Source organism: Ambystoma mexicanum, chromosome 8 (genome assembly GCF_040938575.1).
Source record: "Ambystoma mexicanum isolate Mex_15411 chromosome 8, UKY_AmexF1_1, whole genome shotgun sequence".
Lineage (NCBI taxonomy): Eukaryota > Metazoa > Chordata > Amphibia > Caudata > Ambystomatidae > Ambystoma > Ambystoma mexicanum.
Window position 1 is genome coordinate 1,689,114,530 of NC_090929.1, and position 17,143 is coordinate 1,689,131,672.

Here is a 17,143-nt window from a genome sequence, read left to right on the forward strand (position 1 = left end):
CTCTGCCTCGAGCTTTCTTACAGATCGAGCAGTGAGTCATTATCATGAGATAATGCCCTCTGTTAAGTTAGGGAAGGGCATTATCTTAAGAGATATCTAATCTAGATTTCTACTCCACTCTTTTCAATCCTGCGCTTGCGTCGCATTGATTCATCCATCTAAAGTTAGATGTCAGATTTCAGGGTTCAATCTCAGACTCTGCCCCGAGCTTTCTTACAGATCGAGCAGTGAGTCATTATCGTGAGATAATGCCATCTGTTAAGTTACAGAAGGGCATTATCTCAAGAGATATCTAATCTAGATTTCTACTCCACTCATTTCAATCCTGCGCTTGCGTCGCATTGATTCATCCATCTAAAGTTAGATGTCAGATTTCAGGGTCCAATCTCAGACTCTGCCCCGAGCTTTCTTACAGATCGAGCAGTGAGTCATTATCGTGAGATAATGCCCTCTGTTAAGTTACTGAAGGGCATTATCTCAAGAGATATCTAACCTAGAGTTCTACTCCACTCATTTCAATCCTGCGCTTGCGTCGCATTGATTCATCCATCTAAAGTTAGATGTCAGATTTCAGGGTCCAATCTCAGACTCTGCCCCGAGCTTTCTTACAGATCGAGCAGTGAGTCATTATCGTGAGATAATGCCCTCTGTTAAATTACGGAAGGGCATTATCTCAAGAGATATCTAATCTAGATTTCTACTCCACTCTTTTCAATCCTGCGCTTGCGTCGCATTGATTCATGCGTATAAAGTTAGATGTCAGATTTCAGAGTCCAATCTCAGACTCTGCCCCGAGCTTTCTTACAGATCGAGCAGTGAGTCATTACCGTGAGATAATGCCCTCTGTGAAGTTGCGGAAGGGCATTATCTCAAACGATATCTAATCTAGATTTCTACTCCACTCTTTTCAATACTGCGCTTACGTCGCATTTATTCATGCATATTAAGTTAGATGTCAGATTTCATGGTCTGATCTCAGACTCTGCCCCGAGCTTTCTTACAAATCGAGCGTTAATTCATTTTCATGGGATAATGCCCTATGTTAAGTTAGGCAAGGGCATTATCTCAATGGATATCTCATTTGATTTCTAGTCCACTCTTTTCAATCCTGCGCTTGCGTCGCATTGATTCATGCATACAAAGTTAAATGTCAGATTTCAGAGTCTGATCTCCCCCTTTGCCCCAAAACTCTTGAAATTGTAATGCTGGGACCCAGGCTTAGTATTCATATCCACCTATTCTAGTAAACCATTGTACCCTCAGAGGTAAACATTAGAATTGTGAAAGATCCTAGAGGGAACTTGACCAGGATCATTATGAAGTCGATGGTTATCACTTTTTCCAGTGTTGGTTGGGATGGGCTTGAAACCTCCTCCTTAAAGGGGTCCACATTAGATCATATCAATGAACAAAATAGGAATGCGACAATGGTAAAACAGGCCTCATTCCCGGACTAGTTGACCTGCTTACCTATGCGCAATTCCTTTCCGCAGCGGCACGTCAACATAGCCGTGCCTGGGCCGCTAACGTTTTCTGTTACGCAGACCTGAGAAAAAAGATATCAAGGCTGCCTCGGGTTATTTTTATGGGGAGGAATTTATTGCGTGTGGACCTGGCTTCAAGAAGCAGCAGAGCGCTGTATATCAGAGGTTTCAGGCTGCCACTGGCCTCTAGAGCAATGGGGCAATGCCCAAAGAGCAGGCCAACTTGCTACCGTGGCCCGTTTTATGCCCATAGAGGGCCAGTTTGTTGAGTTACCTCACTATGCAGATAGTAGTTTTGACAAGTGTCACTGAACAAGTGTTCTTTAAAATTCACAATTCGCAACACATTATACTAAAATAAACTCCCCCTTGAGCACTACTCTGTTGCAAAAGGAATTAACTGCCATTTGTGGCTGTCGGCCACGTTCTCATTGTTGCCAGGGCCACATTTCTGCCCCAGTCCGACTCTGAGGGGGTCATTCTGTGTTGGGCGGTAAGGGACACCAGGCACCGTTAAGGAGACCGGTGCCGGTAATCCATTACTGCCCAATTCCGAGGTCCCTTAGTGGGAACCGTAAAGGATGTGTGGTCTGACCACACGTCCTTTACGGGTCCCGCTAAGGGACCATGGCGCTAATAACAGGCCTGCTATTCGCGGGCCCGTTATTAGCGCCCTCCCCATTCCCATTGAGCCCTATGGCCTACCACATCGGTGCCTCCAAACTCGGAATGAGGCCCTGAGTGTGTTAATAGGACATCCAGATAATAAGGCACACGTTACAACAGGACTGTGCTATACTACAGTTAATCAACAAAAGCGGTAGATAGGTGGGAGGTGGTGTTGGTAGTTTAAAGGGCTGTGGGGGTGAAGTTAAAGCTTGAGAGGATGCAGACTTTATCATGTGACATCAGACGAGAGATCTGCAGCTCCCTGAATGCATAGACTCTAAAATGGCTCTTCTTTTTCACAGACCTGCAGATCACAGTGAAACCTCCTGTGTCTTCTTTTTCTCCAGGTAATACATTTATTTATTACTACTCTCTTATTTATAACGATCTTTTAATGTAAGCCCGATATCCTCATGCTGCCCTGCCTAAAATTCTCAGGAAAGCAGAAAATAACAGCAAAAAAGCTTTTCAATAAAGCTGATATCCCCGGCAACACCTAAATGAGCTACTCAGGCCAAGCCAACTGCAGCACTGCCACCTACCTTCTCGGTCATCCAACCCATGATGCGTGTGTCAGTTGTGGCTTTCTCTCCTCCTCCTGCACCTTTGGCTGACTCACACCCTGATACATCCCTTCGCTAACCTTCATCTCTCTATCTCTTACACTCTGGGTGTCCTTGACCCTGTCATGAGGATCCACTTGAAGCCCAAATCCAAGTACAACTCTTGGTACAATTCTGACCTTGCCGCCCTTAAATGAAAGTGTATAGCGCCAGAGAGGAAGTGGAGGGCCTTGGGCGCACCCCTTGATAAACTGGCCTGCTGCCTACTCCAAAGGCAGTACAGACTCTGTGTCCTTTCTAAGAAGAGAGCCTACATCCAAGCCTGGGTCTCTGCAGAATCTAACAACTCAGCGGAACTTTTTAAAATCTGCAAGTAGCTGACCAATCCTGTTGCAGTCTCTCCCTCTCCCGTTTCCTCCCAGACCCTGTGCATGGCCTTGGCTTCTCATTTCACCACTAAACCTCAGGACATCCTGTCCACCCTCTCTTCCTTCCTCCTCTTCCGGCTCCTCTATCACTCCTGGCACGAATGAGGCTGTCTCTCCTCCTCCTTTCTCCTCCTTTCCACTGTTTACCCCTAACAATGTTTCTAGACAAGTCTGATCTATGAAAGTCTTGTCAAAGCAGGTTCTCCCCTGCTCATACAGAACCATCAAGGACCACATCGACACCCTTGCTCCAGCCTTGGCTGATTTCTGTAATCACTCCTTTGCCGCTGGAACTTTCCCCTCCCACCTCAAGCACTCTCTTGTGCAACCCCTTCTAAAGAAGCCTTCAGCAATACTTCCTCTCCGGCTAACTATCGCCTGATCTCCATCACTCCTTTCCTGGGCAAACTCATGGAAAAGCTGGCCATCTCCCAGCTTAATCTGCATACTGAATCTGTTGGTTGTCTCCACGACCACCAGTCTGCCTTCAGAGGTGCCAGAAGCATAGAAACTGCTCTCCTGAACACCTGTGAAGATCTGCTCTCCAATCTTGATTCTAATCTCCCTTCTATCCTCATTCTCCTTGATCTATCCTCTTCTTTTGACACAGTCAACCATGCCATCCTGCTCAATCACCTCTGTGACAACCTGGGTATCAGTGATCAGGACCTGGCCTAGTTGAACTCCTTTCTCATCGACCGACCCTCTCAGGTCCAACTGGGATCTTTCCTCTCTTCTATCTCTCTCTATTCTTGTGGTGTTCCCCAGGGGTCTAACGTCTCTCCCTGGCTTTTCAACCTCTACCTGGCACCGCTTGCCCACTGCTTTGCTACTTTCTGATCCACCATTCAGTGTAATGCAGATGATACCCAGCTCTCTTTCAGGCTCCCCTCAGCCACCTCTGCTTCTTCTCTCATACCAGACTGTTTGGCCGTAATTCAGGAATGGTGTGCAGCCAATGATCTCTGCCTTAATGTCAGTAAGACTGAGATCATCCTCATTGGGACAGCCACTCACTCCTTTCCTCTCTGTCTCTCTGGCCGCCCACTCTGGGCCCCTTTCCTGCTCCTTCCAGTGATGCTAACCATCTTCGACTCCACCCTCTCTTTCTCTCCTCACATCTCTGACGTCTCTAAGAAGTCAAACTATCAGCTGCACCTCCTCAAAGGTATTCTTTCTCAGTTTCCCCCAGAATCGAACTGTCTCCAGACCTCTGGTCCTCTCCAGGCTGGACTACTGCAACAGTCTCTTTCTAAATCTGCCTGCCTCTACTCTTCGACCTTTACAACTTATCCAGAACAGGAATGCCAGACTTGTCCTTGGCCTCAAGCCTAGGGATCGTATCTCTCCAGCCCTGAAATGTCTTCACTGGCTCCCTGTGGCTGCAAGGGTCAAGTTCAAGACCCTCTGCATTGTCCACAAGCCTTTCTGGGGCCTGAGATCGCTCTACCTGCAGCTTTCTCTTCCAAACCTTCTACCCTCTCGAGCTCTATGTTCATCCACCTCCAACTCTGTGAGGGTCAGATGCTTCTGCAAGCAGAGAGTTGGGGGCAGATCTCTCTCCTCGGCTGGGGCCTCCCTCTGGAACAGCCTCCCTGCCTCTCTCAAACTTGAGCAGAACCACGTCCGGTTCTGGAAGCAACTCAAGACCTTCCTTTTCGCTGCCACTTTCTCTCTTCCTCTCCCCTGCTGACATACCGGACTGCTCCGTGCACTGGACACCCAAATAATTTCTGAACTCGGCCCAGGCTCCTGCATGTCCAGTTGCCCTTGCTCTGCCTCCAGGCTCCCCCATCACTTTAGGGTCTGTAGCTCCAACCCTACAGTCCCTTCTCTCTGCACTTATGAGCCACCCGCTGGCTGCACTTATTGAGTTACCTGCACTTCTCCCTTTCTCTCCCCTTTTGCATGTCTCTCCTCCCCGTTCCCTTGCACTTGCGCTATCTGTAGTGCACAGAATTGATCACAGTGGTTGCTTTAGCGCTACTGGCCAGTTCCTGTGGGTGGAGCTGTGGCGCTTGAGTACCCCGTGCACCAATGGTTTAGGTGAGGATTGTCCAACTCGAGGGCCGGATCCATGTCAGATTTTCAGGATACCCCTCATTAATATTCATGAGATACATTTGCAGACAACGATTCTAAATGCATGCCATTTTGTTCTCAAGAATATTAATGAAGGATATCCTGAAAATCCATGAGGATTCCAGCTCTCGAGGCCTGGAGTTGGACAACGCTGGTTGAAGCAATCATCATTAGAAACCTCATGTGATCAAAGATCCGAGTGGATTGGTTAAAAGGAAAAACACGGGATGATATGATATGATAGGTTATTTATAATGCGCTTAATACCCAGAGGTTTCTATGCGCTGACCCGGGGAGCAAACCTGTGTTGCTTCGTGTTGTCTTGCATCCAAGACGAGCACTCTGCCACTAAGCTATCCTCCCGAGATGAAGGCGATCTTAATAAGGGCCACAGAGCCCAATTCCTGAGAATGAAGTCCTAATTTTGAGCCTGTAATGATTGACAGCTCATATGAGGAAGAATCAATCAGGGCATGAACCAGGCGGAGACTCTTTCCCGCTTTTCTCGAAATGGTGGCCCCTGTCCAACTGAGTGGTTCCTTGTTTATTTCCATTAAACCTCAATGATCTGATTGGGTGAGCGTTGTAGGATGGGAGGTTCCTGGGGTAGGCTAGAGACTGATTGCTCCGTCAAAGTCTCCTGTGGGGGCATTGTTGTTTTTTTTAGGATCAATGCCACGAGAGTCTTGACCATCATTGACAGAGAAAAGTGGCAATTCATGATGTGTACCCCTTGCTTTGACTAATGATATTATGAAATATGCATTGAAAGCTGTCATTTTCCCTAAGTGGGAACTGCAGGGAGCTTATCAATGGTTAATGAGGTCTGGAGATAAGTGGACGACCACTTTTATTTATAAAAAAAGAACATTCAGGCATTATGAGAAACTCATAATGCACTTTGGGGTGTGTAACAGCTTAGGAGTTTTACAAAGGTTTTAAATTCCAACTTTCCTGATATTTGGAATCAACATTTTGATTCTCGATACTATTGTAAGTGGTACTTGCGGTGTTGGGAATGTGTAATGATATGATAGGTTATTTATAACGTGCTTAATACCCAGAGGTTTCTAAGCGCGGACCCGGGGATCGAACCTGTGTTGCCTTGCTTCCAAGGTGAGAACATTGCCCCTGAGCTATCTTCCTGAGAGGATTATCTGCTAAACCTGAAAAGTGTCAGGTTGGGGAGGCGAAAGTGCAGTATTTGGGATTTGGCAATTTTCCAGCTCAATAGTCTACAGTTCTCAAGGAGGTTTCGGCTCCCTTGGTATGCACCGCACCTTTTTCAGGGAAAAAAAGCTAACGTTTTCTAGGGTTTTAGCATGTTTTCATCTCAAACTGTTAGTATTCTTATGAAATCTCCTGCCTTTTACAGGAAGCAAATTTGGTTAAATGCTTTTGCAGATAATAGCACACTGAACAACACTTAAACATGCATTTACTTCTGGCCCGCTATATAGAAAAACCAGACACCTCAAAGAGTCTTGTACTAGAGCGGGACTGATTTATCCAATAGCACTGAAAGAGCTCTGCTCTAACAGGAGGGTGGCAGCTGTGGCATTACACTACTTACATGTTCTTCACATTACCTTTGTGAGAAAGGAATTCCTCTGTGATTGAATGAGACTCTTTGGCGTGTATCACTTATAGAACACTGTGTCCTGGCTGCATGTGCCACTATGGCCTGGGTTCTGTGCTCAAGGCATGGCTTGTGCTTAACTCTTGGAACAGTGCTGTTGTCAGCACTGCAATGCATGGTCCATGAGCATATGATGTGAGCAGTGTCTCTATCTAAAATACAAGCAGGTTGACAAGATCAAGACAAGAGGTAAGATTGGAAGTTTGCTTTCTTTGCAAACCATGCTGACCTTTGCAGAGAATGAGAACTCGGAGTCATTGATAATGTTGAGGTTTCGAACCAGTAGGATGGGAGCAGGGAGTCCCATAATAACCAGGTAAATACTCTGGATGCCAGCCAATCCTGGATTCTCTCGATCTAGAAGGAGAGTCCAATGGCGTGATTTTTATGTACCCCTAGATGGATCGCGTTCTGTACGTCGTCTACATAGAGTTAGAATGGCAGGTCTATGCCAGCCAATCCTGGATTCTCTGGATCTAGAAGGAGAGTGCCATATCGTGATTTTTATGTTCCCCTAGATGGATCGTGTTCTGTACGTCGTCTACATTGAGTTAGAATGGCAGGTCAATGACAGCCAATCCTGGATTCTCTCGATCTAGAAGGAGAGTCCTATGGCGTGATTTTTATGTACCCCTAGATGGATCGCGTTCTGTACATCGTCTACATAGAGTTAGAATGGCAGGTCAATGCCAGCCAATCCTGGATTCTCTGGATCTAGAAGGAGAGTGCCATATCGTGATTTTTATGTTCCCCTAGATGGTTTGCATTCTGTACGTCGTCTACATAGAGTTAGAATGGCAGGTCAATGCCAGCCAATCCTGGATTCTCTCGATCTAGAAGGAGAGTCCTATGGCGTGATTTTTATGTACCCCTAGATGGATCGAGTTCTGTCCATGTCTACATAGAGTTAGAATGGCAGGTGAATGCCAGCCAGTCCTGGATTCTCTGGATCTAGAAGGAGAGTGCCATATCGTGATTTTTATGTTCCCCTAGATGGATCGCGTTCTGTACGTCGTCTACATAGAGTTAGAATGGCAGGTCAATGCCAGCCAATCCTGGATTCTCTGGATCTAGAAGGAGTGTGCCATAGCGTGATTTGTAGGTGCCCCTAGATGGATCGCTTTCTGTACATTGTCTACATAAATTTAGAATGGCAGGTCATAGACACCCAATGGGGAAACCAGTGGCCTGGTACAGTATAGACATGAAACTGCGGAGACTTGAGGCACACAGTAATGCAGCTACCACACCGTAGACTAGAGTTGATCCAGGTTAAGTTGGAATTCCAAATGGTAAAGATAGATAATGTGACTGCCGTACCCTGGGCAGCAGAGAGGGTGCACACCCAAAACGAGGCTGGTTGGTTGAAATCTGAAATCAGAAGTAGGTCCCTTCTGATAACTCCACCATTGCCTCTGTCCCCTGGTTGAGTGGAATCCAGATGAACACTCATGGAACAGCTGTTCTGCTAACTGTACTTCTGTCATTGGAGGAGTACCTCCATTCTCAGGAAATGGTGAAGGGGGGCATATGCACATTTCCTTCCTATCAAATGTACAGCGCATCACTCTGGTTAGTCATATTGCGCCTGGTCTTAAAGCGTGCCTCATAGAACTGAAATATGCCTCCAAAAAGGTTACGAGGAACAGGGGTCTCTGGAGCCAAAACCCACAAAATATTGAGCTTGGCCTCCACTAATCCCATCCCAAGGTTTGGGGACCCAACAGAACAAACACCTCTATATTGCTACCTTTCAACGCTGGCGTATTTTCACCAAACCAAAATGAATGTTAAGGTGGACGAGGCTACAACTTAAAGCCTAGCTTTAGAGCTGACCTATTGAGGCGTTCTTACACTAGTTTGGGAAACACAGAATTTGAAGTGGGTTTGCTATTTACAGCATTCTCACCATCAGTAACTTTTCCCCTCTTGATGAATAGTAATGTAAGAGTTTGCTGCACACTTTCCTTGAAAGGTTCTGTGCTGGTTGGTCAAAGAAGGCCAAACCTGCATTTTTAAGAGAATAATGAATGCCATTGTAACTGCAGTTGTGGTGTTTTTTGCTCACAGCTAGGCAGAAGGAGAAGGCACATGTGTGCAACTGCAGAGGGATCTGTGTGTGCGGTGACAAAGGCCTGTGCAGGATGCACTAGTCATTAATGCAGCCAGGAGGTACCGAATCGGATCGCCAGTTCAGTGATTGGCTCTGAGGAGCCTGAGGCCCAGAGTCTTCGCTTATCTGTGCACCATTCTCAATATTACAGACCAGCAGCAAACACATCATGCCCTGGTTATTCACCAGATATCTTCATTACTCCTAGTCGTACTCTTCTTCGTTGCAGTGCTTACATTTAAGCTCCCCCTTACAGCAACCATGTTTTCTCTTGGAGTTATAATACTTCCTACTTACCCATAATCCACTGTTATATTTTCCCAAACCAGATTATGAGAACTGCCACACCCAACGTGGGCATATTCGGCCCATTTACTCCATGCCCTCTTCCCCATCCCAGTACTTAGCTTTGCAATGTATTTCAGCTGTGCATTCTGGAAGGGACCCAATGAAACACCCAGTGTTGCTGTATTCCATCACCACCTTTCTTTAAACATGACACCATTGGCAACCACTCCATTCTAGTCGCAAGTTCCTCCCCATAGGACTCATCCCTGGAGTTCTCTACGTTCTTATGAATCTACTTGGATCTGCGCAGGTCACTGCCATACCTATCTCTTGCAAGGCAACCACGTGGGCATCTACCCATGCCATGCCCTTAGTTGATGGATCCTGTACTTGTTTGGGCCTGGGAAATCTAAATGCCTCATATGCCATTGAGATACCTCTCCGAATCTAACAGCTGATTGTCACCACAGAGGCTTTCCTGCCCACCCCTCCTGTCTGCCCCAAAAGACTGTCTGATCTCCAAAAGACCTCAGACTCAACAAGGTCCTCAGGACCGCTCTTCTCACCTCGGCGGAGTGCCAATATCTGCTTTGGCAGTCTTGGGATCCTGAAAGAAAGCGGGGGGAACCACATCTTGAGAGGTATGAAACTTTGACGCAACCTTTGGGAGATACGTAGGGTAACATTTTCAAACAAATGCCTCTGGCCGGACTCTTAGAAATTGATATCTTCATGACAGGACCCCTACAGCCCCTCTCACCCTCAATCCTCAGGTTAAGGAATTGGTAATGAGAAAGCGGTCGTAGGTGTGAAGAACTTGTTTAGAACTTGACATTGATTTGGTCAATCGGGTCAAAGGGATGTCCCGTAAGGATCACCAAGGGCAGATCACATGGAGGTGTGCCTTTATTTTATTATTTTTTAGGTTTCTAATATTTTTTTAACTGCTTAGGTCTCTTTGGACCTAAGGGTGAAAAAAATCATATGACAAAAAATGTGTGTACGTTTAAACCCCAGCTGCTCGACTGGAACCTTTAGATTCACAAACAGTGAATCTGTGCAATAAACTGATAACTGAGGATATCATATTAAAAATAAAAGAATATTGTTATAAAATGCACCTGGGGAAGACATCCCTGTAGCAGAAGGTGTACTGGATCCTGAAGTTGGCAGGTGCCAGGGAAAGGATGCCAAGTTAGTTTAGCTGCTCTAGGTTGGGTCAGAGCCCAGGAGATAGAAGAGCGAGGGTCAGCCAGAGGTGCAGGTAGGGTAGAGCCTGAGCCGGCAAAGGCCACCCAACATCTGTAAATGCCCACTCAACAGAGCTGTGTGGACATTCACAGGTGTTAATGTCACTGTGGTTGGTCCAACTACATTAGCTTCAGGCCCCACTAGCTAGACAGTCCTGGCTATGCCTCCGGGGTCAGCCACAGTTATCAAGCTGTGGGGTGAAGAGTGGGCAGACATCAAAAAATACATAGAGGCAGATTTTCAGAAAACACGGCAGCGGCCCGTTACATGTGCATATTCACGTACACGGGCCCCTGCTGCCTTATTTTCATAATTCAAATGGCAGAGTGCAAAAAGGGAGGGTAAAAAGAAGTGTGTGGGCGTGGCCAGCACAAGCACCCAGCAATGGCACCTCCCAACTCCAATTTATCAATGAAATGATGAGCCTTTCTTGCCAGGATGCCCGTGCACTACCCCTGACCAGAGAAAACTCCCCAAGGCTGGCATTTGCATCTCCCTTATAAGATCAGGATACAGCGACGCTGTGCCCTGGGAGCTGTGTCAGGTCCCTGGCCTGAACTCCTTAGTGTTGTGGTGCCCAGAATGCAAAAACCTGCTGGTGTCATTGGTTTGTGACCTTCCGGACAGTGGTACCTGGAGCACAAACACAGAACTGGAGACTTTGGAACCCCAACAATGCTGCACCCTTTGGGACCTACAAATATAAACATTTCTTACATTTACACAACATATTTGCAACACATAATGGGCGCATTTTAAAAAGGACGACATTCGAGAACATTTTATTCAATAGCAATTTTTGCGACACGAGCTGGTGTTTTCGAGATGAATGCAGTTTTTTGCAACTATGCCACTTTCCTTGTTTTTGCTAGATTTCTCTAAATTAATTGTATATCCCAACGATTTTACACCTAATGCGCTGTCTACCTGTGTCCAATTTCCATTGATATTGGCAGAAGGCAACCTACTCACACTTCACCAGCTGAGCGATGGGGTCTGATTGATGAGGAGACGTATTGATCCATCCTGGCATCAATATCCGGCAAGCTCCACATGGGTCCATGTCCAGGGCAACCCCCATTCCCTCAGAACTCAGATTGCAGGGCACATCCTAACTACATATGAAGGATGGTCCTGTATTACTTCATACATGTACAAGAGCAGTTTTTTATATGAAAGGAGAAAGAGGGAACTATCAAAAGTAGAACCTGGGTTGTGGGCAGTGGATGAAAAAAGAAGGGAAGAAACGTGAAGGAAAGGGAAGGGGAGAAATAGCCAGAGGATTGGTAGAGGGGGAGAAAGAGAAGCTTGGCTTTAGAAGGATTAACATGGAGAAAGTGGGAAGACATCCAAAGCTGGAAACCAGGAAGACAGCTCGAGACAGTAGAATTAAGTGAGTCAGAAGAAGAGGGGGAGAGAGAAATGTGAATGCCATAGGAGTAGACATGCTAGGAAAGGTTATACGAGGATATGAGAGCAGAGGGAGGAATGGTGTAGAGGGAGGAGAGGAGAAGACGCCGGGGGTGATGACAGAGCGAGGGAAAGGGTAAGGGGTAAGCTAAAAAAAAACGTTTTTTTACTAAGAGCAAAAGGAATGCAATAACGATAAAATAGTAAGATCAGAAACAGATTGAGACTTCTTTCATCACTGTTCAGCTTTGTGAAGATTAGAGCGGAGGAAGGAGAGGGCAGGAATAAGCCAAGGCTGAAAGGGGTTTGCGTGAAGGGATGAGAGGACCGGAGGGGTGGTAGGAGTCAAGAGTAGGCAGGATAGTTGAGTATAGAGAATTTGCAGCGTTGTCAGTAGAAGGAGAGGAGAAGGAAGGAATAGCAAGGAGGGATTGAGGAATGAAGAGAAGAAAGAAAAGAGAGAGGGGTGAAGGTCCCAATGAAAGAAAGTAGAGGCAGAGCAGAGAGAAGAAGAGCATGAGAGAAGGGAAGGAGAAAGAGAGAGGAGAAAGTGATCCGAAGAGTGGAAAGCATAAGCAGTGATGAACGTAGAGGAAGGGAGAGAGGAGAAGATGAGATCCAGGTGAGAGTCAGTGAGATGAGAGGGGGGAAAGAAAGGAGGTTTAAGTGGTAAAATTCAATGAGAAACAGAAGTAAGAAGTGGAAGATTGAAATCACCAAGAATGAAAAAAGGCAAAGAAGGGAGAAGGAAAGTTGAGAGGGAGTCAAGGAAACCAGGGTAGAACCAGGAGGCCAGTAGATCATAAGAGAACTAACAGGAAGAGGTTTAGAGAAGGAAGAGGGGTGACATTCGAGGAAGAAGGGGGAGATCCAGAGGAAGAGGAACAGGAGTCCATGAAGAATGATAGTGAATTCCTGTATCACCGCTGCGTCCAGAGGCACAGAGGCATGGTTAAGGGGGAGAAAATAGAAGTGGAGGTGTGGAAACAGGCAGCAGTAGTATTATTGGGGGGCATGTAGTGAGGCAGTTATTGACTAGAGAGCATGTTCAAGCTCCGCCCCCATATGTGCCTCTGAAGAAAGGAAAATATCAAGTGAGAAAGGACACATATGAAACCACACTTTAAACTCTCCTGAGAATGCAGCTGCCATAAAGCAAAGTAAAGCAAAGTAAGTTGTGCTACACACATAGGAGTCTGATAGGGCCTAGCATTTATTTTATTTATTTATTTAGATTTATAAAGCGCCCAGCGGCCCAGGGGCATCATGGCGCTGTTACAGTATATTCACAGTTTAGAACAGATACTTCAATGACAGTATTACAATTCAATGATAGTGTTGAGGAGGTGTTCCAAGGTTACAGAGGAACAGTGTTTGAGACAATATGGTAACAGTCTATTTGAATAGCCTGGTTTTTAGCACCTTTCTGAACACCATGAGAGAGTCTTCGTTTCTCAGGCTGAGTTGGAGGGTGTTCCAAGCTTTTGGGACTAGCACTTCGAAGCTGGTGCCGCCGGCTTTGGCTCTGTTGAATCCTGGGACTGAGAGTACGTGGGAGTATTGGTCGCGTTTTGGTCTGTGGACGGTTACCTGGTGTATGCGTTCAGCTACATATGCTGGGGCGGTCTGAGAGAGGCATCTGTGGGTGATCGTGAGGGCCTTGAATGTTATGCGCTCTTTGACGGGTAGCCAGTGGGCATCTTTCCGCGCCTGCGAGATGTGCTCTCTCCTCGCGATACTTAGGGCAGCTCTCAGAGCGTTGTTTTGTGCAGTTTGTAGTTTGTTAATGTTATTGGCAGAGGTGCCTAGGAGTAGGATGTTACAGTAGTCCAGCTTTGAGCAAACGGTAACTCTTGCAATGTTAAGGTGGTTTTATGGCGATAGGTGGGGTTTCATCGCGTTTATGATTTTTGTCGTGAGAGCAGCAGGTGATGAAATGGCAGAATTGTCTTTCTATTGATAAGGTGGAGTCCAAGTACACAACAAAGGTTTTAACTGCCGCAGAAACTGTGATAACAGTGTTCTCAATGCTGAATGAGCTGTATTTGTTGTCTAGTTTTTTTAGGGACTATTTGGGGCCCACCAGTAGAATTTCTGTTTTTCCCCCGTTAAGACATAGGCCATTGGCTGCCATCCAAGCCTGAATGCGCACATATGTCTTCCGGAGAGTGTTGAAGGCATAGCATGCACAAGTAGTGTGCTTTAAGTAGAATAGATTAGGTGACAGGTACATGCCAACACAGTTGTGGGACTCATTACACTATCAGGGCAGATCATACTGCCGGTAGGCAAGGATGCTGCGTACCCATTGGAGGGGCATTAGCGTATGGCAGGCATGCATCAGGATCTGGTAGACAGGAATGTAAAAGGATCAGCAGAGAATAAAGGTGACACACGATTGCCTTTTTCAACTGCAAAGCATCGCCTGACTTCACGCCATCTGATAAACATATACCCTTACCTCACTGCATGATCGTTTTAGAGCCAATCTGTGATATTTAAGAATGGTGATGGAGCACATTGAATGGAATATCTCCTGGGTGGGACCTTATATAGGGACCCATCCAATCATAACTGGGGAACATGTAATACATATATGTAGTTTATCAGAGGGAGCCAATGGAAACATGGTGGTCACAATGACATCAGAAGTGACTCATGTGTACTATATAACCCGCTGTGGCCTGTAGAAATGTTGGAGAATCTTGAGTGAGAGCTTGTCTGTGTTTTTCCCCCAGCTTTTACATATTATTAATAAAGCTGGGTTACCTCGCATTTCTGCATACCGCATCCGATGTCGCCTCTTTTATTGGCAAATATCAGATAGAGGGCTGTGCTGTCTGTTGGGACCCGGATTGGTGGGAATAGAGGATGGTGTAGTGGCTGAGAAGAAAAGAGGAAGAGAGGAGAAGAGGAGACAGCAATGTAAAACATAGATCAGGCTCATGATCAGCGCAAACAATGTATCTAAAACCACCCTGCTTCTGAAAACAGTTCCATTACTGCTTTCTAAGGCCAAAGTACTTTGATCCTTTCATAGCTATGTTCATGTGCCATTTCTCCATGCTGTAATACTTAATTGCAGCCAGAGTTATAGCTCCTTTTACCTACATGTATAAGTGCACTTGCCCGCAGATGTGGATTTGCACGTGTTCACTAGTTTGTTGTATGAAAGCCAATCTATTCCATCACCTCTAATATTGAAACTGTGAAGACCAAGTCTACACTGATAACCCCACAGCCCTTCAAAGCCATAACAATGGTAGTAGGTGTTATACAAACATCAAATAGCATAACAGGCCTTGCTGTATGGCGATCCATAAGGAAAGCTTTTTACCAGCCCCTACCATTTGATTTGCACAAATTAGTTGCTCCCAGTGGTGACCAGTTCTGGGCTCCTGCAATGCTATAGACACACTGTGTTTCCTTACATTTGTTTGAGGGGTTCACCTGATCCCTCTCCTATACATTCTTTATTTACTAAATTAAGGGCTATCACAGCCCCTCTGCGCCCACATAATCCCACATAATCCCATTTAAAGGGGTCTGGGGGAATGGATTGGTGGCCAACCACAATCAGTGTGGGTGCGCTTTCTTGAAGCTCTGTGGAAGAGTGAGCCAGGAAGTTTATTGGGCCCTCCCAAGTGGGAGCAAAACCTACCCCCTGTTGGAGAAATGGCACTGCGGTTGACCCTGCAGCAGCGGCAATGGGAAGGTTGGTCCTGAATTCGTGGAGTGGCCAGCATTCTCTTGAAGGGTTTGCTTGGCAGCCACAGGGCCATGAGCAAGTGCTTTGGACCAAGATATAGAAGCAGCTTGCTGAAGATCCCACTGTGTTTCCCTCTAAAAGACGAGGGTGGGTGCGCACTGTGACCTGCTTTTTGTCACAATGTGTAGCATGGAGAGGGGAGTGATCGCAGCACTTACCGAGTTGCTGCAGAAGAGCAGGAGGAGGCAGTGGCCGGAAAGACGAACGTTGTGCTGAGAGGAGTGTCCAATGACGGCCCCGGAGGTGTGAGATAGGACCTGTGGCACAGCACTCTGTTCCTAGACAGGCGGTAGAGATGCTTATGTATGGTGCTTCAACAAGAACAATGGCCTGGAGGCCCTTTTCATTGCGGGAACTGCTGTATGCTGGCTGCTATTGAGGTGAAGCATTTCTGGCGGTGGCCATCTCAGCTATGGGCCAACCATGTGCAACCCTTTAACCTCTGGCATGTAACATTAGTTTATTTATTTTATTTTATTGTCCATTTGTAAGGCACTTGTATATCAAGAAATTGTGTTTCAAAGTGCTAACAGGGCAAAGGGGAGGGAACAAGGGAACAAAAAGGCAAATAAAATTAAAAAATCATGAAAAAAGACAGAGGCAGTCCTTCTAGGCCTTTTGAAGATTCGGAGCGTGCAAGTGCAGAGAGAGGGAAGGGACAAGGGAGCGGGGGGTGGGGGGAGTAGTGCTAGAGGTTCCACAGAAGGGGAAGTGCCAGAGAGTCAGTTGCAAGGCAACAGGTAAGTGCCTGGCAGAGACCACTTGGTAAAGAGTGGTCACCTGCCAGTACAATAAGTTCAGGCTTGTGGGACAGCATAGGCCAGTGGGAGACCAAAGGCAAGTGCATGGGGAGGGTGGAGGCTGAAGGCGATTGGACAGAAGGCCAGGACCCAGAAGTACACACAAGGGGCCCGGCCAGCAATCTCAGCGACTGTGGGGTTTAGCACGGGATGGAGAGGGGAAAGGAGGAGGAGAAGAGGAAAGTCTTGAGGAGCTTGCGGAATTTGAGGAGACGGAGATGAGGGAGAGTTGGAGACGGAAGATGGGAGAGATCTGCAGGGAGAGTATTTGGTGAGAGTCAGTTGTAGATAGTGTGGTCCCTGGCCACAGACAGCCTTATGGATGATGCAGAGGGATTTGAATTTGATCCGTGCAGCAGCCTGCAGCCAGTGGAGACTTTTTAGGGGAGGAAAGATGAGGTCCCTGGGCTTGAGGCCAAGGATAAATCTTGCAGCCCTATTCTGGATTAGCTGGAGGGGTCGGAGAGAGGAAGAGGGTCGATTAAGGAAGAGGCTGTTGCAGTAGTCCAGCCTAGAGAATCCCAGAGCTCTGGAGACATTAAACTTCTGGGAAAAGGCGTGGAAAGGGAGCATTCCTCTGAGGAGGTGGAGTTGGAAATGATTCTTCTTGGCGAGGTCCAGGATATGAGGAAGGAAAGAGAGAGAGG

General features: G+C 46.6%; 1 protein-coding gene across 1 annotated transcript in view; it reads left to right on the forward strand.

Moving 5' to 3' along the window:
- The window catches only part of LOC138473327 (deleted in malignant brain tumors 1 protein-like), a 119,704-nt gene that overhangs the window by 16,200 nt on the left and 86,361 nt on the right, over positions 1 to 17,143 (forward strand). Inside the window, exon 3 of the mRNA XM_069611996.1 lies at positions 2,456 to 2,500. Within this exon, the coding sequence (XP_069468097.1) occupies positions 2,456 to 2,500 (45 nt within the window). The remainder of the gene's footprint in view (positions 1 to 2,455; positions 2,501 to 17,143) is intronic.